At 61.1% G+C, this 22,875-nt stretch overlaps 3 protein-coding genes across 6 annotated transcripts; 2 read left to right on the top strand and 1 right to left on the bottom strand.

The window, feature by feature from the left end:
• Positions 1-76: 76 nt before the first annotated feature.
• On the top strand, positions 77-11,039 carry MED16 (mediator complex subunit 16). 2 transcript variants are annotated; one of them, XM_054805399.1, is made up of 15 exons: positions 77-125; positions 484-733; positions 1,140-1,247; positions 1,470-1,639; positions 2,522-2,953; positions 3,851-3,956; positions 4,647-4,802; positions 5,136-5,347; positions 5,624-5,830; positions 6,259-6,469; positions 6,683-6,816; positions 7,211-7,403; positions 7,651-7,867; positions 8,272-8,355; positions 9,471-11,039. In XM_054805399.1, the coding sequence occupies exons 2-15, from the start codon at positions 598-600 to the stop codon at positions 9,595-9,597; spliced, it is 2,493 nt and encodes an 830-aa protein (XP_054661374.1). In that variant the 5' UTR covers positions 77-125; positions 484-597; the 3' UTR covers positions 9,598-11,039. The 2 variants fall into 2 exon arrangements, with proteins under 2 accessions (XP_054661374.1, XP_054661373.1); XM_054805398.1 differs by having other exon boundaries at positions 106-331.
• An 825-nt stretch (positions 11,040-11,864) lies between these two features.
• LOC129197214 (complement factor D-like) lies at positions 11,865-14,578 on the bottom strand. The gene is made up of 5 exons (XM_054805404.1): positions 14,395-14,578; positions 14,012-14,165; positions 13,629-13,773; positions 12,972-13,229; positions 11,865-12,385 (listed from the first exon to the last, which is right to left on the bottom strand). Exons 1-5 carry the CDS (start codon positions 14,456-14,458, stop codon positions 12,218-12,220), a joined length of 789 nt encoding a protein of 262 aa, XP_054661379.1. The 5' UTR covers positions 14,459-14,578; the 3' UTR covers positions 11,865-12,217.
• Positions 14,579-16,903: 2,325 nt separating this feature from the next.
• Positions 16,904-21,423, top strand: PLPPR3 (phospholipid phosphatase related 3). Of its 3 annotated transcripts, XM_054805402.1 has the most exons (9): positions 16,933-17,028; positions 17,322-17,670; positions 17,746-17,848; positions 18,023-18,208; positions 18,302-18,431; positions 18,668-18,863; positions 18,945-19,002; positions 19,348-19,521; positions 19,635-21,422. In XM_054805402.1, exons 3-9 carry the CDS (start codon positions 17,774-17,776, stop codon positions 20,895-20,897), a joined length of 2,082 nt encoding a protein of 693 aa, XP_054661377.1. In that variant the 5' UTR covers positions 16,933-17,028; positions 17,322-17,670; positions 17,746-17,773; the 3' UTR covers positions 20,898-21,422. The 3 variants fall into 3 exon arrangements, with proteins under 3 accessions (XP_054661378.1, XP_054661375.1, XP_054661377.1); XM_054805403.1 differs by lacking the exon at positions 17,322-17,670 and having other exon boundaries at positions 16,904-17,028; positions 18,338-18,431; positions 19,635-21,423; XM_054805400.1 differs by lacking the exon at positions 17,322-17,670 and having other exon boundaries at positions 16,904-17,028; positions 19,635-21,421.
• Positions 21,424-22,875: the final 1,452 nt, after the last annotated feature.

Consider the following 22,875-nt stretch of genomic DNA (forward strand, 5'->3'; position numbering starts at 1 on the left):
GGCCTCCGCCCGGGCTGTCCGCGGCGGTGCCTGAACGCGCGGAGCGGGGCGCAGCGCAGGCGCGCGGAGGGCAGCCCGCAGGGGCGGGGCGGGGTCCTCGGGCGCGGCGGGAGGCGGTGCGGCCGGTGAGTGGGGCCGGGACCCCGTGAGGGGCCGGGACCTGGGTGGGCAGAGCCCCCTCCCCCCCCCCCCCCCCATGCCCCCCGCCTGCCCTCTGCGGCAGGCCCAGCTTCCCGGCGTCTCCCCTGCCCACGAGGGGCAGGCCGCGCTCCCGCCGTGGGGGCGCCGGGGCTTCTCCCGGTGCGGGGCTGATCCCCACGCGTGTCCTGAGGTCAGTGCTCCCACACACCCACTCACACCCTCCCACACCCTCCTAGGGGCTGGGGTCCCCGCTGGCCCTTGTGGTGCTGGGGTTGATGCTCCCTCCCCGCCCGGGTGCCGGGGTCGCGGTGGGGGCCGGTGTAACCGGGGCTCTACCTGCAGCCTGTGACCCGTGGAACCGCCGTGCCTTGCTTCCGCGGAGGACGGAGCGCCGCCTCTTCCCCTCTCCGCGGGACCCCAGGGCCGGCGGAGCGCCGGGGCTCTGCCAGCGCCGCCATGGACTTGGCCTACATCTGCGAGTGGGAGAAGAAACCGAAAAGCGACCACTGTCCTTCCATCCCGTTAGTGTGCGCCTGGTCCTGCCGCAACCTCATCGCCTTCACCACAGACCTCAGAAACGAGGAGGAGAAAGGTACGGCGGGGTCGCGGCAGGTTGGGTAACGGCGGGAAGCTCGCAAGGCGTTTAGGCGACTCCTGTCATGGGGAATCGCTGGGCCGGGTGGCCTGTGCTCTCTGCTTTGGCCCTCACCTGCACTCATCGACACAGGAAACTTGTGCTCTTTCTTTTCCTTCAATTCCTTAGATTTAATGGGTGTTTTGTTCACTGGGGAGCGGTTCTCGCTCTGCTAAACCAGGGCAAGCTCTGCCTTGGCATCTGGTACCTCACCTGTGCCGAGCACAGTTGTTATCCTTCCCAAAATTGCTTGATGGAAAATATTTTATGTCTTTCCCTGCATCAGCTGAGGCTCTGTGGGTTTAGAAATGCCAGCTGGGTAGCTGGTAACGAGCAGCAGTGATTCACTTCTCTCTTCGTGTAGATCTTACCCATATGGTCCATATCATTGATACTGAGCATCCGTGGGACGTCTATTCTGTTAATTCTGGCCATGCTGAAGTCATCACTTGTTTGGAGTGGGATCAGTCAGGTGAGCTTAGATCACTTCTCGTTACCCCTCTGTCCTGCCGTTCACGTGCGTGCGTTTCCCAAAATGATGGGATACGATTCGTTGCGGAGCGGGAGTTTGTCCAGGGCTTCGCAGCCACGAGTTGGTTATCTCCATTCGAACTGCGCTGTGGTGGTTTGATCTCTCGGTTGATTTTTTTTTTTGGCTGGGCCCCCTGGTTCTCACGAGGCGCCATTGTTGTAGGCTCCAGGCTGCTCTCGGCAGACGCAGATGGTCACATCAAGTGCTGGAGCATGACCGATCACTTGGCCAACAGCTGGGAGAACACTGTGGGCAGTATGGTGGAAGGGGACCCAGTTGTGGCCTTGTCCTGGCTGCACAATGGCGTGAAGCTGGCTCTGCACGTGGAAAAGGTTTGTCCCAGCTCTGCAGGGGATCCGGTCGGGTCATTAGCAAAGGACTTGGGAAACCCTTGTCTTGTGTTTCTCTCTGCTCTGGGCTTCCGCCATGGCCTTGGGCGAGTTGAGTAGGGGAATTTTTCCAGTTAAAAAGAAAAGTCAGATTCCTACTTCCTGCTGAATTTCAATGGGGGTTGGATGCCGTGTTTCTCTTGGCACTTTAAACGTGTCTTAGTCTGGTGCTTCAGTTTCCTTGGCTGTAAAATGGAGATAAAAGTATTTCTTTGCCTACCAGCAATAATTCAGAAGAAATGTGTTCAAAGTCCTGAGGTTTGATCCAGGGATTTGGGAATGGGAACCATATGTGTATGGAGATAAGCTGCTTGTTTAGAAACGTGTCTAATTCTGTCAGACTCAAAAAAAGCAAGTCTGCCAAGTAGAAGTTACCTACGTATGCTTTTTTTAAACATTAACGCTTTCGGTGTCCCACAGGGAGAGGACTTTCCCTCTCTTTAGTACTGGAGAACCCGAGGCACAGGGATGTAAAGGGTTGTGCAGCCGGTTGGTGTCGGAGCCAGAGTTGGCCACAGAAAGGAAGAGGGGGTGTTGGTCTTCCAGGCTCAACCAGTGGGGCTAGAGCTCTGGGGTGCTCCGAGAGCTCAGCCGATCGGCTGGGGCGCTCCTGCCGCCTGCACAGCTGGAACTGCTCTGCCTTGGAGCAAAGGGGCCTCTCTGGGGTCATGTCTGGAGTTGGGCGTATGAGCTCATGGCCCTCGTCTGGCTCTGTTCAGTTCTGCAGACCATGCTGCAGTGGCTTAATGGGGAGAGCTCCACAGTAGCGAGCACACTGCAGAGATTGGGTGCAAACGTCTTTGTGTCGTCATCCTCTGTTCACAGTCTGGAGCGTCGAACTTCGGTGAGAAATTTTCCCGGGTCAAGTTCTCTCCGTCACTGACGCTGTTTGGTGGGAAGCCCATGGAGGGCTGGATTGCCGTGACCATCAGCGGGCTGGTGACAGTCTCTCTCCTCAAGCCCAATGGGCAGGTGCTGACGTCCACAGAGAGCCTGTGCCGCCTCCGCTGTCGCGTTGCCTTGGCAGACGTGGCCTTCACTGGTGGGGGGAACATCGTGGTGGCCACGTCGGATGGCAGCAGCACCTCCCCTGTCCAGTTCTACAAAGTCTGCGTCAGCGTGGTGAATGAGAAATGCAAAATAGACACTGAAATCCTGCCTTCCCTCTTCATGCGCTGCACCACAGACCCTGCCCGCAAAGACAAATACCCAGCAATCACTCACCTGAAATTCCTCGCTCGGGACATGTCAGAGCAGGTGAGCGTTGGCTGTTAAAGCAAGTAGGAGTTAAGTGAATAGCAAGGAAGTAGGTGTTTGCTCCACCTTTGGCTTCCCCACATGGCTCTGGAGGTGAAGGATCGTGTCCTGCAATGCCCTTTACATTTCTAGCTGCTGTTTTTGGAAGTGCCACTAGTTCAGCGTAGCTGTCGAGCAGGCTGCGCTTAAGAGGTCTGGGGGTGTAGTGGCTGGGCCCTCTGGTTTTGCCTCCCTGAAGGGCCCCCTCCTTTGTTAGCCTGATTAGGCTTTGCTTTATGTATTTTCCGTATCTGGCACTAGCTGTAGGGGAGCTCTGCCAGGCTGTCCGGGAGGTTCTGGGAGGTGAAGTCTTTCATCTTTAGGTCTTGGCTTCAAAGCAGCCCCTCTCCAGAACACTTAGAGCTCTTGATCTGCATGACTTAATTTAGTTTGCTAAGGGATTGATAATGTGATTCTGGAAAGTGAAGTGATTCAGTGACACCCAACCTTGCTTCTCTGTCCTCTGGTTAGGACGGAGTGCCTTGTTGGAGAACAAAGTGTCTGCTCTGGCCTCAAAGTCAGTTCAGTTCCTGTCCTTTCCTTCACGTTTAGTTTAGGATGTATGTGAGTGACATTAGCAGGTCACAGGCTTGCCAGAGATGATATGGTTTGTGATGTGGCACAGACTGCGATAACACGTGGCAGAGTTCTGCCTCTCTTTCCCTCTAGCTGGAACTAGGGACTTCGTTACGTGTTGCCGATGCGATCCTCTGCTTTTGGCTAATGGAGTATAAACTAATTGGGAGAAGGAGCCTCAAAACAGAGGGGAGAGGGAAGGGCAGAAAATACAAGGGGATGGTGTCTTTCCCTATTGTAAAGTTTACGCGTGTCGTTGCAGTACGGGTTTCTGTCTTGCAGGTGTTGCTTTGTGCTTCCAACCAAAACAGCAGCATCGTGGAGTGCTGGTCTCTGCGGAAAGAGGGCTTGCCAGTCAATAATATCTTTCAGCAAATCTCCCCTGTGGGTGAGTTTCTGCACCGGATACTTTTAAAAGTAGGAGCAAGGTCTGAGTGAAAATGCCAGACAGGTTCTCAAATCCATTATCACATATATGGGATTATCCAGAATCCCGTATTTATTTTTCAGGTGATCTCAGTCACATGCTCTATTCTGTCTGTTTGCATCTTAGGCAACAAATTGCTGGTTTCCAGGAAGTGGTTTGATTGTTACTTTCACTCAATAAAAGACATTTTCTGTGTTATGCTGTGCAACCACTCTTCCCGCTGAGAACCGAGCGAGCCGAGCCTTCTAAAGGGAAAAGATCGTGCAGCAAAGCCTGTTTAATCAAGCTATCCAGTCTGCATGTTTTTTCCGCCTGATTTCAGATATAACAAAATCAAATTTATGCAGTTTGTTCCGGTGAAATGTAAAGGATTATTGTACATAAGGATTTTTTTTTAATCACCACCAGCAGAGCCTTCCATCAAAAGAGACTTAGCAAAACAAGTCATTGTTGTGCAATTACTGAGATCAGAGAGAAAAAAAAAAGGGGGACGTACGAGGGAAATGTGTGTGTCTGGTAGAATGAACAAACAGTCGGTGCTTGGTCTGTAATCCCACTTAGTTGGGGAGTGTGGGCAGAAATCAGGGAGGGGAGTGTATTTTCTGATCTCTTTGGGGAGAGATGTCTCATTTATTTACTTATTTGTCAAAGTTGGAGACAAGCAACCCATGATACTGAAATGGCGGATTCTTTCTGCCACCAACGACTTGGATCGGGTTTCAGCTGTGGCTCTGCCAAAGTTGCCAATCTCCCTGACCAATACTGATCTGAAGGTGGCGAATGACACCAAATTCTTCCCTGGATTGGGTAAGGAGTTTCTGTTGTCTTTCTCCTAAATATGTAGCTTTGGCCTGAAACTTTACCTCCTTCACCTTCTGCAGTAAGAATTCAGAACAAACCATAGGGAACGTTGATAGGAAAACTTTCAAAGACATGGTATCTTCCTGCCATGCCGCTTCATTTCTGTGGGAAGAGGCGTATCTCTGTGAAACGCTGATGTGGCTTGAAGCTCCAAACGTGCCTGCGAGCCCGCAGCCTTCTGGGCGCTGTGTTGTTGCCACGTGGGCTTTCAGTGGCGGCGAGGTCTGGGCTGTACTAGGAGGAACTGCTTGCTCAGCCTGAGTTGTCTTCTCTCCCCAGGCCTGGCTTTGGCTTTTCACGATGGCAGCGTCCACATTGTTCATCGCCTGTCCTTGCAAACGATGGCCGTCTTCTACGGCTCTTCCTCCCAGCGCCCAGTGGACGAGCAGGCCATCAAAAGGCAGCGAACTGCTGGTCCCCTGGTTCACTTCAAAGCCATGCAGCTCTCCTGGACATCTCTGGCCTTGGCTGGCATCGATAGTCATGGGAAGGTATTGTGCTTTGTTACGGGGAGCGTGTGTGAGTTCCTCTCAATCCAGGCACTCGCTCTGTCCCTCTAAGAGGCGATGGATCACTGAGAAAAATGCTGGGAATGTTACTTCCAGCTGCGTGATCCATGTAAACAAGAAGGGATGCATCCCATTACTGCAGGGATGGTATCTTTGGGTCAGGAATGAGGTGCAGTGGGCCCCGTGTCGCATTACGGCTTTGCAGAATGTTTTCAATCCAGTTCTTGATACAGATTTTCCTTTGCGTCCTCCCTTCAGCTGAGCATGCTTCGCATCTCCCCCTCCATGGGCCACGTGCTGGACATGAACATGTCCCTCCGTCACTTGCTGTTCCTCTTGGAGTATTGCATGGTGACAGGCTACGACTGGTGGGACATCCTTCTCCACGTCCAACCCAACATGGTCCAGAACCTGGTGGAAAAGCTGCACGAAGAGTACATGCGCCAGAATGCGGCCCTGCAACAGGTCAGTGGGGGCAGAAGCTCCCTGCCTTGCTGCAAAGGAGGGGCATGTGCAGGGGTCTCGGTGCCTGAGAGCAGGGAGTGGTAACAGCCAGTGCTCAGGAGACAGATGGCTCTACCTGGCCATGCTGTCTGAACGCTCTGCTCGAGCTGTACTTGAGGTGTGAAGAACCTCCGTTTAAGCAGCGTTCATTTTCACCACCGTTAAGGGGTCTCTACCTGTTGGAAATGTCTGGTGAAATGGTAAAGTCTATTTTTGGCAGAGATTCTGGGAACAGTAGCACTGCTTGTACGCGCACAGAAGAGTATTCGGTATTCCTGTCATTCATGTGGCAGAAACGGAGAGTAGAGAATAAAGCAGCTTGCTTTAATGAGCTTATTCTAATTCTGCCCTTACTTCTGTATTGTTCGTGGTGTCTCTCTGTCAATCAGGTTCTCTCCACGCGCATTGTTGCCATGAAGGCGTCTCTCTGCAAGCTCTCCTCCAGCACGATAGCCCGTGTGTGCGACTACCACGCAAAGCTGTTCCTCATCGCCATTAGCTGCACCTTGAAATCGCTGCTACGCCCGCACTTCCTGAACACCCCAGACAAGAGTCCCGGGGACCGACTCACCGAGATCTGCTCCAAGATCACAGATATAGGTAGTGATTGCCCATAACACCTGGCACTGCATTCTGAGTGGTTTGTGCCAGATCGTTCCCCTTTTAGGTTCGATATAAAGCGTCACGGTCTCATCGTAACTCCTGGGTTTGAGGAGGAGGAGGGTGACCTCTTGGCACTGCAGGGACAGGGGGTGAAGTTTGGATCCAGCTTCTTCCTGAGCTGGGAGATGTCTCACTTCTCTTCTGTTTCAGACATTGACAAGGTGATGATTAACCTGAAGACAGAAGAATTTGTCCTGGAGATGACCACGTTGCAGTCCCTGCAGCAGCTCATCCAGTGGGTGGGAGATTTTGTGCTCTATCTGCTGGCCAGCCTTCCTAACCAGGTGAGAGCCTGGAGAACAGCCGGAGAGGGGTGGAAATCTGTGCATGGTGTTGGGTAGCACCAACCCTGGTGTTTCTGTGGAAACAGACACACAGGAGAAGGGCGTAAGAAACAGCAGAAATACAACGTGGTCCTTTCTGTGCCCATCTGGCAGTTGGTGATGTAGTGATGGTGATGTAGTGACTGGCAGCTGCAGTCAGAGAAGCCGGCTCAGGAGCTGCCTGGCTCGTTTAAACCTTTTACGAACCTCTGTACGCCTCTGACCTCTGCGGCATCCTCGGGCAGCGAGTGCTGCAGGCTGTGTGGTGCTTGAAAAGAGGAGTTGTCTGAAAACGGAGCAGTGGTTCCAGCAGGCTGCGTCGAAGTCCCAGCCTCGCTGTTTTTCCCCTCCGCAGGGTTCCCCGGTGCGGCCGGGACACAGCTTTCTGCGGGACGGAGCGTCCTTGGGCATGTTCAGGGAGCTGATGGTGGTGATCCGTATTTGGGGACTGTTGAAGCCGAGCTGCCTCCCCGTCTACACAGCAACCTCTGACACCCAGGACAGCATGTCCCTCCTCTTCAGGCTGCTAACTAAACTCTGGCTGTGCTGTAAGTGTTTGCCAGTTTCTCTGAACAAAAGAATCCTTCCTTAATGTGGATCATGCATGAAAGGAATAATTGCAGGGAGTAACTTCTGAGTGGGTCTGTAGTGTTTAGAAAGGGCAAGCGCAGCTGCCAGGTTTATTGTTTTCTGTGCTGTGTTGGCGGATGGAGGAGGAAACTGCACGCGGTTCTCAATCTCTAAATGAGAAATCCAAAGATCATGCTGGTTCTCTTTGCTTCATTTTCCACGCAGGTCGTGAGGAAAATCACATAACGGAGCCAGATGATACCCTGATAGATGAGTGTTGCCTCCTGCCTAGCCAGTTGCTCATTCCCAATATCGACTGGTTGCCCATCAACGATGGCATTATCAGCAAGCTGCAGAACAAACAGCTCGTCCGGCTGCAGTTTGGGAAAGCTCCAGGGCTCGTTGGTCACACCGTCTCTTCCCAGTTTGATGCCTTTGTCAGGTAGAGACACCTGAAACGTGCAGGTGGTGTGGTGAGAAGAGGGAGGCAGGGGGCTGTGGGATCTCTTCCCAGCTCTGAGGGGTCACTGGGTTTGGGATGTCTGTGGTTTTTGGCTCGTCCATTTGCTGGTGCGACCCAAGAGCAGTTTGTCCTTTCTGCTCAAATTCGTTTCTTCACTTGCAATGGGCTGGGAATTTAAAGTATTGAAAAAAGAGGTGGCAAATGGAGGAGGGGAAATCCTAGTTTGTGATTAGATCCGTGTCAGCCTGGCCTTGAATCCCATGGCACTCGATGGACTAGGTGGTCAAAGCCCGTGTCGTGTTGGCCACGGAAATGCAGCTCATGTCCTGGAGACAGCTTTTAGAAAGTGATGTTCTAAAAAAGTTCCTGTTCTTCCTACCTAGGGCGCCCGGACAGCCCAAAATTGATCATCTGAGGCGGCTTCATTTAGGAGCGTACCCCACAGAGGAGTGCAAGTCGTGCACCAGGTGAGCCACGCAAGCGTAATCCCTCAGTGCAGAGGAGGGCTTGGCAGAAACTCAAACTGTTCTTTTTGTCATTCTAAAGCTCTTTCGGTCTCTGAGTGCCGTCCTAGCTGGTGTCCCGGTAATGTTTTGTGTTAATTGTCCGCAGGAGGAAATGCTGCTTCTATAATAAGGGGTTTGGTGCATGGCACTACCCCTTGCATTGGAAGAAAGCAGTTGTGGTTGTGTTTAAGGCATCCCTAATCTGGAAGGCTGAGATCCTTAAAATGCTTGTTGAAGAGCAGCGTTGCTGACTCCAGATAGCCGCTGCCGTATCATTGCAGTGTGGCTGGTAGATTAAAAACCTTAGTACTTTGCCTGGCACAGAGTAACCCCGGTTCTGTGAGAATTAGCTCCGTTCGTCGTTGCCAGTGACTGAACTACATTGAATTGTGCGTCATGGAATAAATACAGTGTTTAACAGAAAAATCTGAGCACAGTCAGGCTGCGCAGGTAAACAGAGACCAGAATTTGGCCTGTAGGAAGGAGTCTTTATCGGTGATGAGAGATCCCCAGCTGGTTTTGCAGGTCTGGTCTTTAAATAAAACTACCTGTGTTCTCGGAGAGGAGCTGGTGAGAGGAAATAATCACAGCATCCATGGTGCCATTTTTGGGTCGTCTTTCAAACTAGGCTTGCGTTTTAAGTCCCTTTGTGCTGTCCTCTTCATCCACCCTCACAAAAGAACCTGGATTTCAAAATAATGGTACAGGGAGCAAACATCCATCTAATCATGTGATTGAATTAGCTTTAATTATTGGTTTTAATAGAAAGTCTCTGTAGCAGATCATTTTTACAAGATGACTGTCTGCTGTTTTATGTATAAATAGCAGCTGGGGGCTGTTGTCTCGAAGACAGCCTTCTGTTCCAAGATAACCTCTCTTCATGTAAGATAATTGCTCGCATGGTTTCAGCTGGTTTTTAGCGCTCACAAACATCACCTGCAAATGACAAAAGCTGCTTTCCTCCTCAGATTCCTCCCTCCCTGTGTGATCTGTACAGATGCCCTAGCAGTGCTGGCTTTTTTTCCCCAAGTTTCTGTGTCTCCTGGGCCTAGCTGCACCTCTCTGTTTCTTTCCAGGTGTGGCTGCGTTACGATGCTGAAATCACCAAACAAAGTCACTGCGGTGAAACAGTGGGAGCAGCGCTGGATCAAAAACTGCTTGTGTGGGGGGCTGTGGAGGAGGATGCCCCTCAGCTATTCCTGAGCACGTCTTCTGTGCAGGCAGAGCGGGTGCCAAGCGGAAGAGCTGCTCGGAGCTTCCTTGGAGGTAGTTGGGACAAAGGAACGGCAGCTCTGAGCTCTCCGAAAGCATCGTCCCCGTGCCGCTGGCAAGGCAGTGCCAAGCCAGCTGACCAGCAGTGCCGCTGCTTTTCTCGTATTGATCTTTCTGGGCAAAAAGGAGGGGAGGGAGCTTTTTCTCTTTTACAGGGAAGAGCCAGATGGGAATGCCAGAGGCTGCCCCGGCTGGGGCCGAGGGCCTGGGAGGAGAGAGCTGGGCTGCAGCTGTGCCTCTGGGCTGAGGCAGAGGGGCTGGGCGCTGGCTGAGCCCTTGCCTGGGCAGAGCGGTGATGGGTGGTGGCCGGGGCCAGACAGTCCCAGACCAAAGGGGAGCAGATTCATGGTACCTTCTGTTCATCCCTTGGCACAGGCCGCTCGGGAAGTGTGGCATGAGCTGGTTACTCCCTGTTTCCCTGTACCTCCCCGTCCTTTGAGGAAACTTGCCCCTCTGGTGGGGATGTCATTGTTGTACCCATGTGTGTTGTAACGGAGCAATGTCTTCCCCCTCCGGAGGAGCAGGAACTGCCCAGAGCAAACCCCTCTGGCTCTCACCAAACCGGCAGCTCTTTTGTAAATAAAAGTTCCCTTAATTTTGTACAAAATGTTTGGTTTGTTTTGAAAACTTGAGCAGTCTTTTGTGTGACTTTGGTCACGCAGCACCTGTCCAGGACAGAACAGAAGCGGGAAACGCCTGTTAATTTTGTCTCTATTAAGAAAGGAGCTGCAATCACTTGCAAAATGGGAAGGGGCAAGCTTCTGTTGGGTTACTGTGGACACAAGAGGAGAAGACAGCAAGTCGTTAGGATTGTTGTACAAAGCTGGACACTTCAGTGTGTCTGAGGAAGAGTGTTCCCCATTTACAGCTCTGCACTGCTCCCAAGGTCGGGTGCCTGTGGGAGCCGGGGTGCTTGGAGGATCTGCTCACTCAGAACTGGGCTGCAGCAGGCAGCTGCCCGCTTGTGGGGAGCCCTGAGCTGCTGCCGCGATCAGACCAAGCTGAGGGTGCTCGGCACCTTCACGGAGTCGGACCTGAACATTTGTGTGCTTTGACAAAGCGCAGCGGTGATGCTTGGAGCTGATCGGTGGTTTGGCCAAATTCCTGCCTGTCCCCAGAGACCGGTTAAGGGGAAGAACGAGCCCGTTTTTATATGTTCCTTTCCCTCTGGAGCTGCATTTTCATTTATTAGTGAAACATTGAACTGATGGCAAAGAGCTTGCCTCTCAGCTCTGCTTAATGTTTTGCCGTACGGAGCTGGTAGCTGCCTTGCTATTCTGCTGGTAATTAAGGAAAAGCAAAAGGCTAATTAGGAAACTACAACTTCTTGTGAAGGTTTTTTTTCCCCTGTAAGTAAAGCTGTAATCAACCCGGGCCCTCGTTAGTCTACTTGTTCTCAGAGAACAGCTTTGGGGTTATTGACTGTTCGTTGCCGCTGTTTGCAGGGCAGTGGGACAGAGCGGCTGCTCTGCAGGAGGACGGGTGCTTGCTTGGCCCCGTGCCTGGGAGCGGCTCCCCAAGGTGCTGGCTGGGCTGCGGGGTGGCTGCATGCACAGCAAGGGATGGAAGGTGGGGGATCCCCTCCTCCATCCCCAAAATGAGGGCTTCCGCCTCTACCTCGCCCTCCTCCTGCCCTGTGCACGCTGCTCCTTGGCCCACTGCCCTGCTCCTGGGGGGGGTGCTGGAAGGGGCTCACAGGTCCCTGCCCCACTCTGGTCCCGCGGGAGGGCAGGGGGCTCCTTTGCGCTGAGGTCCCGCACTGGCCCTGCCATGGTGGGGGACACAGGATAAGGACCAGGGTCCTGCCGGGGCCAGCTGGGCAATGCCAGGGCCAGCGGCTCTGTCCCCTGCTCCCCCCAAGGCATGGGCACCCACCTGGGTGTGATGGGCTGGGGGTGCTTGGCCATGGGGTACGGAGATGGGGGCCAGGAGGGGTGCTGGGGGGCGGCAGGGTCCACCTGCCCCTTGAGAGCCTGCTGGGGTCAAGCGCTCACCGCCGTGAGTTTGGGGGTCTCAGCACACAGTTGAGGCAAAGGAGGGGATGGGGCTCACTCCAGAGGTATGGGGGGGGGGGCCCTGGCCACACCGTCCCCGTGGGCTCAGCCTCAGCATCTCCCCACCTTGTGTCCAGCTCCTCCCGGTGCTACCCACACCCACCCCAGGCAGGGGGCTCCCATGAATCCCCCCACAGCCCTGGCTGCTCTGCAGGAATCATCATCGCTTTATTGCGGCGCGGTCGCGGGTCACAGTCAGCGTTATGGGCGCGTTCAGCAAAACCTGTGGCTTGTGCCAGCGCGGGGGGCTGTGACCCCCCCCGGGCCCTGTGCTTTGTGAGGGGAGGCCATGGCCGGGGACCCCCTCCCCCCAGTTTCTGGCCAGTGCCCCAGCCCAGCCACACTCCTGGCACAGGGGGATGCTCTGGGAGCAGGTCGGGGTGGTGCTGGGAGCCCCTGGCACTCAGCGGTGCGGCTTTCCCTGAGCAGCAGCGGGGGCACTCTGGCCGTGCTGGCAGCAGCAAGCTGTGGTGTGGAGCCGGGTCCCTGGGGATGGCTCAGCGAGCGTCCCCAGCTGCAGAGGCCATGACACTGTTGATCCAGGCCGTGTACGGGGCGATACGGGTGTAGATGGCAGGTTTCTTGTAGTTGCCACAGACGCGGGAGCCAGCCGTGACCACCCCCTCAGCCACCCCGTTGCAGACCAGGGGGCCGCCGGAGTCTCCCTGCAGAACCAAGGCTCATCAGCACTGACAAGGGATTGCTGCCCCAGCTCCCACCCTGACCCCGCAGCCGGGGGGTCCCTGCCCGGCCCAAGGCTCTGTGGGGGGCAGCGCTTCAGCCCCTGGGGGCTCTCAGCCCCGGGTTTCACCTGCAGGAGCTGTGGGTTGGGGTCAGTCCTGTCCTCCCTTGCCAGCCCTCGCTCCTCCCCTTGCTCTGCCGACAGCCCAGACCCCCAGCTCTGCCCGGACATGATGGAGCAGGTGGGGGGTGTTCAGTGTGGCCCCCGTCATCCTGGCAGACCCACCAGTGGGTACCCTTGGGGTGCACTGGGTTGTGCCCGTGGCCTCATCCCTGTCTCCAGGCTCATGAGAGCTGCCACGGCCAGCACAGGGCGAGGAGCCCCCATCCCCTGGGGACACAGCGCCATCCTGCCCCGCAGCCCCACACCCTCTTCCAGGCTGCAAATTTCCTCCCCACCACCCACCCCACTCCCAGACCCACAAAGGGGGTTGGCAGCCCCAGCCCGTGGGTCCAGCCGTGGGTCTGTGTCTGGGAAAGGAGGGAGCGGGAGGCCAGGGTGAGCAGTACCTTGCAGGTGTCCTTCCTGCGGGAGTCAGTGCACATCATTTTCTCGGTGATGGTGTGGTCGTGGCGGGTGCGGTGGTTGCAGACGTCGCGGCTGATCACTGGCCGCTCCACCTGGTAGAGTACGTTGGGCCGGCGGCCGCTGTGGCTGATGGTACCCCAGCCCGCCACCTCGCACACTGTATCGGCTGCCACGTCCCTGTCCTCCCGCTGGAACGGCAGCACCCGCACATGCTCGTTCAGCTCCGCTTTCTCCTCCAGCTGCCACGAAGCAAAAGAGGACCTAGGTCAGCAGGGGCTGGCTACGGCCCAGGACCCAGCGGTGAGCCCAGCCCCAGCACCAGGACTGCCCCAGCCCCAGCTGTGCTCAGGGCTTCACCTTCCACCCAAAGTCCCCGGGACGCAGCCGCAGCCGCAAGGACCATGAGGAAGATGGAGGCATTTGGATGCAGCCCAAAGGTTTTTGGTGGGGGAAGCAGGGATGGTCCCAAGGGACAGGGAAGGGGGGACAGAGGGGACCGAGCAGTCCCAGCCTGGCCTTGAGGTTTCTTCCCGTTGTGGTCAGTGACCCTGTGGGGTCCCAAGGGGCAGAGGGATTTGCAGGAGCGGGGCCGTGCCCGGCAGGTGGGGAAAGGAGGGTCCCAGCAGCCCCAAGCCCACCTGGAGGAGGAGAAGGTCGTCCTTGTTGTTGTGGATGTTGCTGCCGGGGTGGGGGATCTGGGCGCGCACCCGGTACAGGCGTTTGTGGGGCTCTGGCTCTGTGAGCGAGTGGGCGCCCAGGAGGACCTGGAAGACTTTGCCGTCCCTGGAAGAGAGGCAGCGTGTGGGGCACGCGGAGCTGGGGATGTCGCTGCACTTGGCTGTGGAAACAGGGTGCCAGAGAGCCCCCCACGGGGTGCCAGGAGCTCCTGGGCGTCACCGCAGGTGGGAGTGGAGCCCTGGTGTTCCAACGCCGGGACTATGGAGCAGGATTTGGCCCGAGGGCAGCAGCCACCCCCCCCAGCACGCAGCAGCCCCTGTGCTGACCCGTCCCTGGCACTCACGTCTCCTCGGTGCAGTGCGCAGCGCTCAGCACCCACTGCTCGGCGATGAGGAAGCCCCCGCAGACGTGCTGCCCGTCCAGCTGCAGCGAGGCCATGTACGGCTTCAGGTGGGGCTTGGCCTCGGAGCCCCCCAGGATCCGTCCCCGGGGCTGCCCTGTTGCAGGCAGGAGAGAGGCCGGGTTAGGTGGGCATCACCCCAGCGCACCCAGCGGGGCGTGGGGCAGGGTGACCCCGGTGGTCTCCTCCCTGTGGGCCACGGCAGCGCCCGGCTGCAGATGGAGGCAGGAGTCGGGGGGATGCTGGGCAGGAACCCCCCCCCCGCGCTGTGTTTGTCGCTGCCCCAGCCCGTCCCCATCACGGGGTGCACGGGGGGGGGCACTCACCATTCACCATGGCCCCCAGCAGCAGCAAAGCGAGGACGAGAACGGGAGCGGGACTCGGCCCCATGGCTGTGGTGGAGCCCGGTGATGCCTCTGCCCCGGCCGTGGGGTGCGTGGGCTGTGCGTGGGCTGTGCGGGGCGGACGCTGCTCGGCTGAGGCTGGGACTGGGTCTCGCTTTTATCTCCAGCTTTGGGGCAGCGGGGGGGAGGGGAGGAGCAGGAAGGGGCAGTTCAGGGGGAGCGGAGGGGGTTTCCGCAGCATGGGTTGAATGTTTTTAAATATTCAGCTTATAAAAGGGGTCAAGAGTTCCCGGCACAAACAGCACGGGAGGGAGGAAACAGCCTGTCCCAGCTGCCGGACCTGGCACCCACCGCAGGGGATTTCTGTGCTGTTGTTTTCAAAGCTGAAACCGAATCCGGCTCTTGGCATGTGAAGGCTCCAGCACATGCGGCAGCGCCCGGGCCTGGCCCCAGCCCCCCCAGACCAGTGACCCCCGCCCGGCTGCCTGGGGAGGCTCGGTGGGAGCGTGGCAGTGGGTGCTGGGTGCTGGTTGCCGGCTGGGTGGGTGCCTGGGGCTGTGGAGCAGACCTGAGCGTCCCCTGTGGATTTGCCCTTGGGGCTGGCAAGGACGAGGGGTCGGGACCACCAGCACCCTGTGGGGGTCCCCAGGGGGAGACCCCTGCCCCGAGGGGAGCTCCTGCAAGGGCTGGGGTGCAGCGCGGGGCGGGGGCAGGGATGGCGGTGCCGGTGGCAGCCCCAGCCCCCTCTGCCTTTCTCCCCGGTGCCACTAAGCGGAGCCACCGCCGCGGTTCCCGGCCGGTCCCGGCGCGTCCCCGAGCTCCGGAGCCGCCCGTCGCCCCCGCCCAGGCGCGTCCCCTGAGCCCCTCACCCGCCTCGGGTCTCCCCGGCAGCCGGAGCCAGCGGCACCGAGCAGCGACCGGGCCGGGGCCGGGGCCGGGGCATCGCTCTGTGCCCGGTCGGGGCCGGGGTCGCGCTGCCCTGGCCACAACGACCGGCGTTGCCCACAGCCGGATCCGGCCGCGTCCCGGCCCGCCGGCTCTGCCACGCTCCCGCCAGCGCGGCCGGGACCGAGTGGGGCTCTCAGGGAAACCGGGCAAGGGGGCTGAAGCCCACCCTCCTCTTCCTCCTCCTCACGCACCACGAGTCTTTACAGCTCCCATTGCCGGGTTCCCTTTGTCCTGCTGCACAGATACCCCACCACCCCAAGCCATCGACCGCCCGACACCCCCAGCCCCAGCCAGCCCCCCGACCCCCAGCGCCAGCGAATCCACCCGTCCCCAGCCAGACAAGGGACACCGGCGAGGGGGGTGCTGGGGCGGGGGGTCCGGGGTGCCCCGGGGGCGAGGGGGACCCTCTGTGGGGGCAGCTTTGGCTTCCCCCTCTGCCCCATGTGCTGGGCAGCACATGGTGGGAAGAGGTTGGGCCATGCGGACAGGACAACGGTTGCAGCCGGCTCCGGAGGTGGCCGAGTCTGGCTCAAATAGGGGATTTTCTGCAGGGAGAGCGGCTTAATCGCAGCTTCCAGGGATTCGGGATTTAGACATTAAATACGCTGGTAGATTTCTGCCCACTTAGGACCAAAAATGGAACAAGGGCAATGCATGGCGGCCGGTGGCGTGTGGCCGTGTGGAGCATGGATGGGACCACGGGTGGGGTGACATGGCAGGCTGAGTTTGGGGTGCAGGGCACAGGGTAGGACTCGGTCGGGACTGGGATCCCCTGCAGCTGTGGGGCAGCCAAGGCAGGGGAGGACAGGACAGGGTGCCTCATCCTCCTCCAAGAGGTGCTGGAAGTCCCTGGGGAGCAAAGGGAGTTGCACCCACTTTCCCAGCCCTGAATTTGGGGACACTCGAGGTTCCAGCTGAAGTTGGCGCAGGCTCCATCCCCAGTGCCAGCACCGCCGGCCTCACCAGCACAGGGAAAGGGTTTGCCCCCGAGTCACCCCTGAGGATCCCCAGGACGCAGCGGTGCCCACAGGGAAGGTGGGTGCCCCCCAGGCAGCAGAGCCCAGGTGGGTGTTGGGAGCTGGCGGAGCTCTGCAGGGGTGGGTTCGGGGGGTCACGGACCCCCCGTTCTGTGGGAGCCCCGGCCTGGCAGCCCTCGGGTCACCTCAGCCCCCGGGCAGGGGAGCCCGGCGAGGGAGGGGGCTCTGCAGGGGGCGGGGATGCGACACCCCCCACACATTCCCCACAGCACATGAGGGGAAAGGGCTGATCCGGGGGAGGAGGGAGCCCCAGTGGGGGGTGGGGCGGGGCCCCGGGACCCCTCCGGTGCCTGCTGCAGAGCCCGGGGTGCAGAGCAGCTTTCGGGGGTGCAGAGCGGCGCGGGAGGGGGGTTCCGTCCCGCTGGCTTCCCCCGGCCCCGCCCGACCCTTTGTCTCGCCCCCGGCCCCCCGGGCCCCGCGGGGGCTCAGCGCCCCGGGAGCGGCGGGGCGGGGCGGGGGGCGGTGGGGAGGAGGTGGCGGAGGAGGAGGAGGAGGAGGCGGCGGGGGCGGAGGAAGCCGCCGCTCCCCGCGCTCCGCCGAGGCAGGAGCATCCCGGCTCCCGGGGAGCCCCGCGGCCGCCGCCCCCGCCGCCCCCCCCGGCCCCGCTTCGCCCCGGGCGGCCGCAGCAGAGGTGAGTGGGGGGCGGGCGGCCGCGGGCTGCACAAAGGGCCGCTCCCCCCTTCCCCCCTCCCCCCCGGCCCCGACCCCCGCCCGCGGCTGCGGCACGGCCCCGGGAGCGCCCGGCCCTCCGGTCCTGCCGGGGTGAGCCCCTGGCTGCCCCCCCCTTGCCCCCCGTTAATCCCCCCCCGTTAATCCGCCCCATTTACACACACCCCCGTTATTGCCCCCCGTTACTGCCCCCCCCCCCCCGCGATTGCTCCCGTTGCTCCATCCCCCCTGTCTCCCCCCCCCCCTTTTTTGCAGCCAGGGCTCGGTGGCACTTTCGGGGGTTGGGGCCGGGGTGTGCCCGGGGACCCCCCATCCTCGGCTCGGCTCTGCGGGCGGCACACCCCCTCCCCACGCCCTCCGCGGCAGCCTCGCCGCCTGTCGCGGTAGTGGCCGCCTGTCGCGACAGCCGAGCCTCCGCCCCACCTGTTGTCAGCGCCCCCGGCTCGGCCGGACACCCGCCCCCCCCCGGGGCGCTGGGGGGTTCCCTGGGGGAGCGGGGACGGCCCCGGCCCGGCTCACCCCGCGGGGACGCCCGGGGGATCCCGGCGGGGGCAGCCCCGGTACCGGCAGCTTTTTCCCAGTGAGCGGCTGCAGGAGCGGCGGGGTGAGCCCGGGGGCTGCCCGCCCCCCCCCCCCCGCTGGGCCGAGAACCGGGGGTGACACTGGTGCCCCACGGCAGGGCGGAGGCGCAGCCCGGCCCCAGGACCATGATCCCCCCCAAGGAGAAGGCCAGGGCTCCCAAGGACAGCATGACGCTCCTGCCCTGCTTCTACTTCGTGGAGGTGGGTGTAGGGTGGGCGCGGGGTGGGGGACTGAGCGGGGGGCTCCTTCCCCAGGCCCTGATCCTGGCATGGCATGGAGGGGATGGGGACTTTGCCCCTTCCCGGTGGGGCCGCGTGATGCCGGTGCCCGTCGTACCAGGCAGCGCGGTGCTCCCGACGCTCTCACCCCCCCAGCTGCCCATCGTGGCCTCCTCCATCGTGACACTCTACTTCCTGGAGCTGACGGACCTCTTCAAGCCAGCCAAGGTGGGCTTCCAGTGCTACGACCGGGCGCTCTCCATGCCCTACGTGGAGACCAACGAGGAGCTCATCCCGCTGCTCATGCTGCTCAGCCTGGCCTTCGCCGCGCCGGCCGCCTCGGTGCGTCCCAGGGCTTGCCCTGCTTTGGGGGTGGTGAGAATGGAGCCTGATCCCCGCGGGGCGGCACCCCCTGAGCTGCCGCTTTCTGCCCAGATCATGGTCGGGGAAGGCATTGTGTACTGCCTGCAGTCCAGGCTGAAGGGACGCGCCGGTGCCGAGGGCAGCATTAATGCCGGTGGCTGCAACTTCAACTCCTTCCTGCGCCGGACCGTAAGGTTTGTGGGTACGTTGTGCCACAGCTTGGGCAGCCCCCCACAGGGGCTGGTCCGAGGGGCCTGGGGCTGGAGGGGACACGGGGGCACCCCAGATGCCATAGCAGGAATGCACAGCCACACCCAGACCCCAAATGCTGCACCGGACCCGTCCCAGTGCCTGTGGGTGCCCCAGAGCTGCGTGGGCCCTGGGTGCCCTGCGTGGGACAGGGGGGGTGACACACCGCCCTGCTCCTGCCATCCCCAGGGGTCCATGTGTTCGGGCTCTGTGCCACAGCCCTGGTGACAGATGTTATCCAACTGGCCACCGGCTACCACGCACCCTTCTTCCTGACCGTCTGCAAGCCCAACTACACGCTGCTGGGCACCCCCTGTGATGCCAACCCCTACATCACCCAGGACATCTGCTCGGGCACAGACAAGCACGCCATCCTCTCTGCCAGGTACGTGCTGGGGGGGAGACCCACGCCGCCATGCCAGCCCTCCTGCCCTGTCCCAACTGCTCCCTCCCATCTCCCCCGCAGGAAGACCTTCCCATCCCAGCACGCGACGCTCTCGGCTTTCGCTGCCGTCTACGTGTCGGTGAGTTCCCGGCGCTGCCCGGCTCTCGGCCCCGTGTGTGTCGGCCTCGGGGCAGCATGAGCTCCGTGCCACCAGGCAGTAGCGTCCCTCTCCTGCCGGCACACCCCCTCCCATGCACAGACAAGCTCTGCCTGACACACACGTGCCCATGTTGGGGCGCAGGTGCATGCACACCCGTGTGCACACCTGTGCACGCTCAGGCAGTTGCAGATCCACGTGCACCCAAGAGCTCTCCGCATGGCCAGAGGAGCCGGGGAGGGGGGAGGTTGCGATGCTGTGATGGCAGCGGGTCCGGCACTGCGAGCCACAGCTAACAGCCTGTTCCTGCCCCACCGCCGCCACCAGATGTATTTCAATTCCATCATCTCGGACAGCACCAAACTCCTCAAGCCCATCCTGGTCTTTGCCTTTGCCATCGCCGCCGGCATCTGTGGCCTGACCCAGATCACCCAGTACCGCAGCCACCCTGCTGACGTCTACGTGGGCTTCCTGATCGGCTCCGGCATCGCCGCCTACCTGGTGGGTGCTGGTCTGCACCCTTGGGGTGGCTGCGGTGGCTCAGCAGGGGAAGGATGCCCGGCGTGGGCCATGGTCCCCGGGGCTATGCTGACCCCGTGCTCCCCCTCCTCCAGGCTTACCATGCCGTCGGCAACTTCCGTGCCCCAACGGAGAGGGTCCCGGCGCCGGTGCCGGCCAAGGACGCGCTGCGGGCGCTGACGCAGCGTGGCCACGACTCCGTCTACCACCAGAACAAGTCAGTGAGCACTGACGAGCTGAACCCGCAGACGCGGCTGGAGGAGGCGGCGCGGCCGGTGCCACGGGAGAAGAACTCCCTGGGCAGTCTGAAGCGGGCCAGCGTGGATGTGGACCTGCTGGCCCCCCGCAGCCCCATGGGCAAGGAGAACATGGTGACCTTCAGCAACACCCTGCCCCGCGTCAACACCCCCTCCATGGACGACCCTGCGCGGCGCCACATGACCATCCACGTCCCCGTGGACGCCTCCCGCTCCAAGCAGCTCATCACCGAGTGGAAGCAGAAGTCGCTGGAGGGCCGGAGCATGACGCTGGCGGAGGAGGCGGCGCACAGCCGGGGTGCCGGGGACGCCGGCGAGGACATCCCCCCCTCCCTCTACCCCACGGTGCAAGCACGCTCGGCCGAGCGGGCGGCCATGGGGCCCCGCGTCCTCATCCAGCCCCGGCCGGGTGCCTCGCAGCTGGTGCACATCCCTGAGGAGAGCCAGGCGGGTGCCGGAGCCCCGGCCGGCAGCGGGGCGGCCGTGCGGGCCAAGTGGGTGATGGTGGCGGAGAAGGGGGGGGCACAGCGGGTGGCCAACCCCCCACGCCTGATGCAGGTCATCGCCATGTCCAAGCAGCAGAGCATCGTCTCCGTCACCCCCAAGCACTCGGAGACGTCCTCGTCCTCCACCAGCTCCGATTCCTCCCAGTACCGCTCACCCTCCGAGCGGGACAGCTCCAGCATCATCACCATCGACGCCCACGCCCCCCACCACCCCGTCATCCACCTCTCCGCTGGCAACGGGCCCTGGGAGTGGAAGTCGGGGCCGAAGGGGCCGGAGGGGCCGGACGCCTACGAGCTGGGCGAGATGGGGAAGGATTTCCGTGGCTTCCGCCCGGCCAAGAGCGCCGGCGTCTCCCCCGGATCCTCCGTCAGCGACATGGAGCAGGACGAGCCACGCTACGGCAGCCTGGCCACCATCCCGGGGGCGGCGGGGGGCGGCGGGGAGCGGGGGGACGTCCCCCCTGAGGGGCTGCTGGGCACGGCCAGCCGGGAGTCCACGCTGCGGAGGAAGCCGGCCGAGAGGGACGGGCAGGTGGACAGCGAGGTGGACCACTACTACAAGAAAATGCAAGCCAGCCGGCGGTTTAAGGACTGAGCCCCTGTTGCCTTCCCCGTGCCTGGCCCCCCCCCACGCTGGTCTGGCTCAGGCGGGCTCTAACACCAGGGTCCTGCTCTGCGGGGGGGCATCAGGACGGGGCTGTCTTTGGCATCGGGGTGACCGAGCAGCACGAGGACGCAGCAGAGCACGGTCACACTGGGCCCTGAGCCAGCCGAGACGTGTGCGGGACCCCCCCAGTGCAGGACTCTGCTCCCACCTGGGCAGCTGGGGGGGGGGCTCGGGGGACTCTGCCCCCCCCAGCCTGCAGCGCTGGGCAGCTCCAAGCACTTTTGACTTTCCTTTTCTCTCTAACACAGGTGCTGACATTTCTGAGGGTTAATTTATTCCGGCTCTGGAAGTGTATGTCTATTTGGGGGGGGGGGGGGAGCAAATGGTGCTGAAGGGCTTCGGGGGGGGGGGGGCTGGATCGAGGGGTGCTGGGAGGAGGGGGGCTGCCGTGGGGCAATGGGTCCTGGCTCACGCAGGGGTTTGTGGGTGCTGGGGGTCCTGCGAGAGCGGCAAAGGAGGGGTGGTTGCAGAGACCCATCCTGCGCCACTGGTCTGTGGTGGGGGAGGATGAGGGGGGATGGTGCCAGGAGGGGGGGGGGGGGTGTTTGCCCAGGGCTCTGGGCATGCAGAGGCTGTAAATAGTGCACGTGCTGAAGTAGAGGGTGGGCGTTGGGGTGGGGGCGCAGGGTCTGGGCGCTGCCAGATCCAGCACGGGGAGGGGGGCCAGGGCCGAGCTCTGTCCCCAGCAGCAGCAGCCCTGGGCTGGGGACCGAGGTTTTGGGAGGATGGGGGGGGTCTCCAGGCTGTGAATGCATCTGTCGGGCAATGGCTGGAACTGCTGTGGTTTGAAAAGAAATAAACACGCGGCTGTTCCCCGGCTGGGCTCCCTCGCCAGATTGGGGGGGGGGCGGTGGTCCCATGGCTGCTGGGGGTGGGGGGCAGGACCGGGGCTCACCAGCATTGGGGGGACTGCTCCAGGCGGGCAAGTGCTGTGGTCTGATGGGAGGAGAGCCCCGGTGCTGCCAAGGGCAGGGCTCAGCATGGGGGACTTGGGCAGCAGTGGGGGGGGGAAACGGGCGGGGGGGACAGGGATGGATTGGGATGGGGACGGGACACACCTGCCTGAGCATCTGAGCCTGAGCCTGCGCCGTGGCCGAGCAGCCCCACGTTGAGGGAGAGCACGATGCTGCTAATGCACTAAGTGACCCCCCCCCTTCCTGGGGAGAGGAGCCACCTGGGACCCCCACCCCTCCAAAATGGGCTCAGGATCCTTCTGCCCCCCTCCACGTGCCAGGCTAAAGCCCTTCTAGGCTCCCCAACCCATTAACCATCAGGCAAGCACAAGTGATTCCATTACTGCAGCATGATGCCTGACCACCCATCAGCTGCCCCCAGGGCAAGGAGGGGGCTGTGAGCCATGCTGGGTGCTCCATCGCACCCCAGGGAGCTGGGGGGGCTGCGTGGCCCCAGGGCATCGCTGCCACATGAATCGTCCTGCAAAGCCCCGGGGACGGAGGGGCCCAGCGCACCGAGACCCCTCGCCAGGAAAGTGCCGCCGCTGCAGTTTTCCACCACGTTGCTGTGGCAACGTGGGATCCGGCACCGCACTGGCCTCCCGCGTGTCACCGCCAGCAGCGGCACAGCCACGAGGCCAGGTGACCCTGGCTGGTGCCCGTCCTCCCATGAGCTCATCCCAGCGGCCAGCGGAGCCCCGGCAGGGAGGATGCCAACCCAAGGGCACGGGCAGCAACCAGCAGCGAAGGTGGAAGCAGCAGCAGCACAGATTCTCGGTGGTGTCATTTGGTGTCCTCCCGTGCCGCCACCTCCCCCAGATCTGTCACTGTACGTTGGCAGCGAAACCCCACACGACCCGTCCCCAGCACGGAGGAGCATCTGCTCCCATTTGTCGTGGCTTGTAAATCACCCCTGGGAGCGACGGCCACCCACCGCATGCAGCCTTCCCGGG

The sequence above is a fragment of the Grus americana genome, chromosome 28 (genome assembly GCF_028858705.1).
Source record: "Grus americana isolate bGruAme1 chromosome 28, bGruAme1.mat, whole genome shotgun sequence".
NCBI lineage: Eukaryota > Metazoa > Chordata > Aves > Gruiformes > Gruidae > Grus > Grus americana.

Coding starts and splice junctions, on each gene's coding strand:
- PLPPR3 (XM_054805400.1), top strand. CDS start 17,774: ATGATCCCCCCCAAGGAGAAGGCCAGGGCTCCCAAGGACAGCATGACG. Junction 17,849..18,022: donor CCTGCTTCTACTTCGTGGAG/GTGGGTGTAGGG, acceptor TCACCCCCCCAG/CTGCCCATCGTGGCCTCCTC. Junction 18,864..18,944: donor CACGCCATCCTCTCTGCCAG/GTACGTGCTGGG, acceptor TCTCCCCCGCAG/GAAGACCTTCCCATCCCAGC.
- LOC129197214 (XM_054805404.1), bottom strand. CDS start 14,458: ATGGGGCCGAGTCCCGCTCCCGTTCTCGTCCTCGCTTTGCTGCTGCTG. Junction 14,166..14,394: donor GCTGGGGGCCATGGTGAATG/GTGAGTGCCCCC, acceptor TGCCTGCAACAG/GGCAGCCCCGGGGACGGATC. Junction 13,230..13,628: donor ACGACCTTCTCCTCCTCCAG/GTGGGCTTGGGG, acceptor GCTTCGTGGCAG/CTGGAGGAGAAAGCGGAGCT.
- MED16 (XM_054805398.1), top strand. CDS start 197: ATGCCCCCCGCCTGCCCTCTGCGGCAGGCCCAGCTTCCCGGCGTCTCC. Junction 2,954..3,850: donor CTCGGGACATGTCAGAGCAG/GTGAGCGTTGGC, acceptor TCTGTCTTGCAG/GTGTTGCTTTGTGCTTCCAA. Junction 6,470..6,682: donor CTCCAAGATCACAGATATAG/GTAGTGATTGCC, acceptor CTTCTGTTTCAG/ACATTGACAAGGTGATGATT.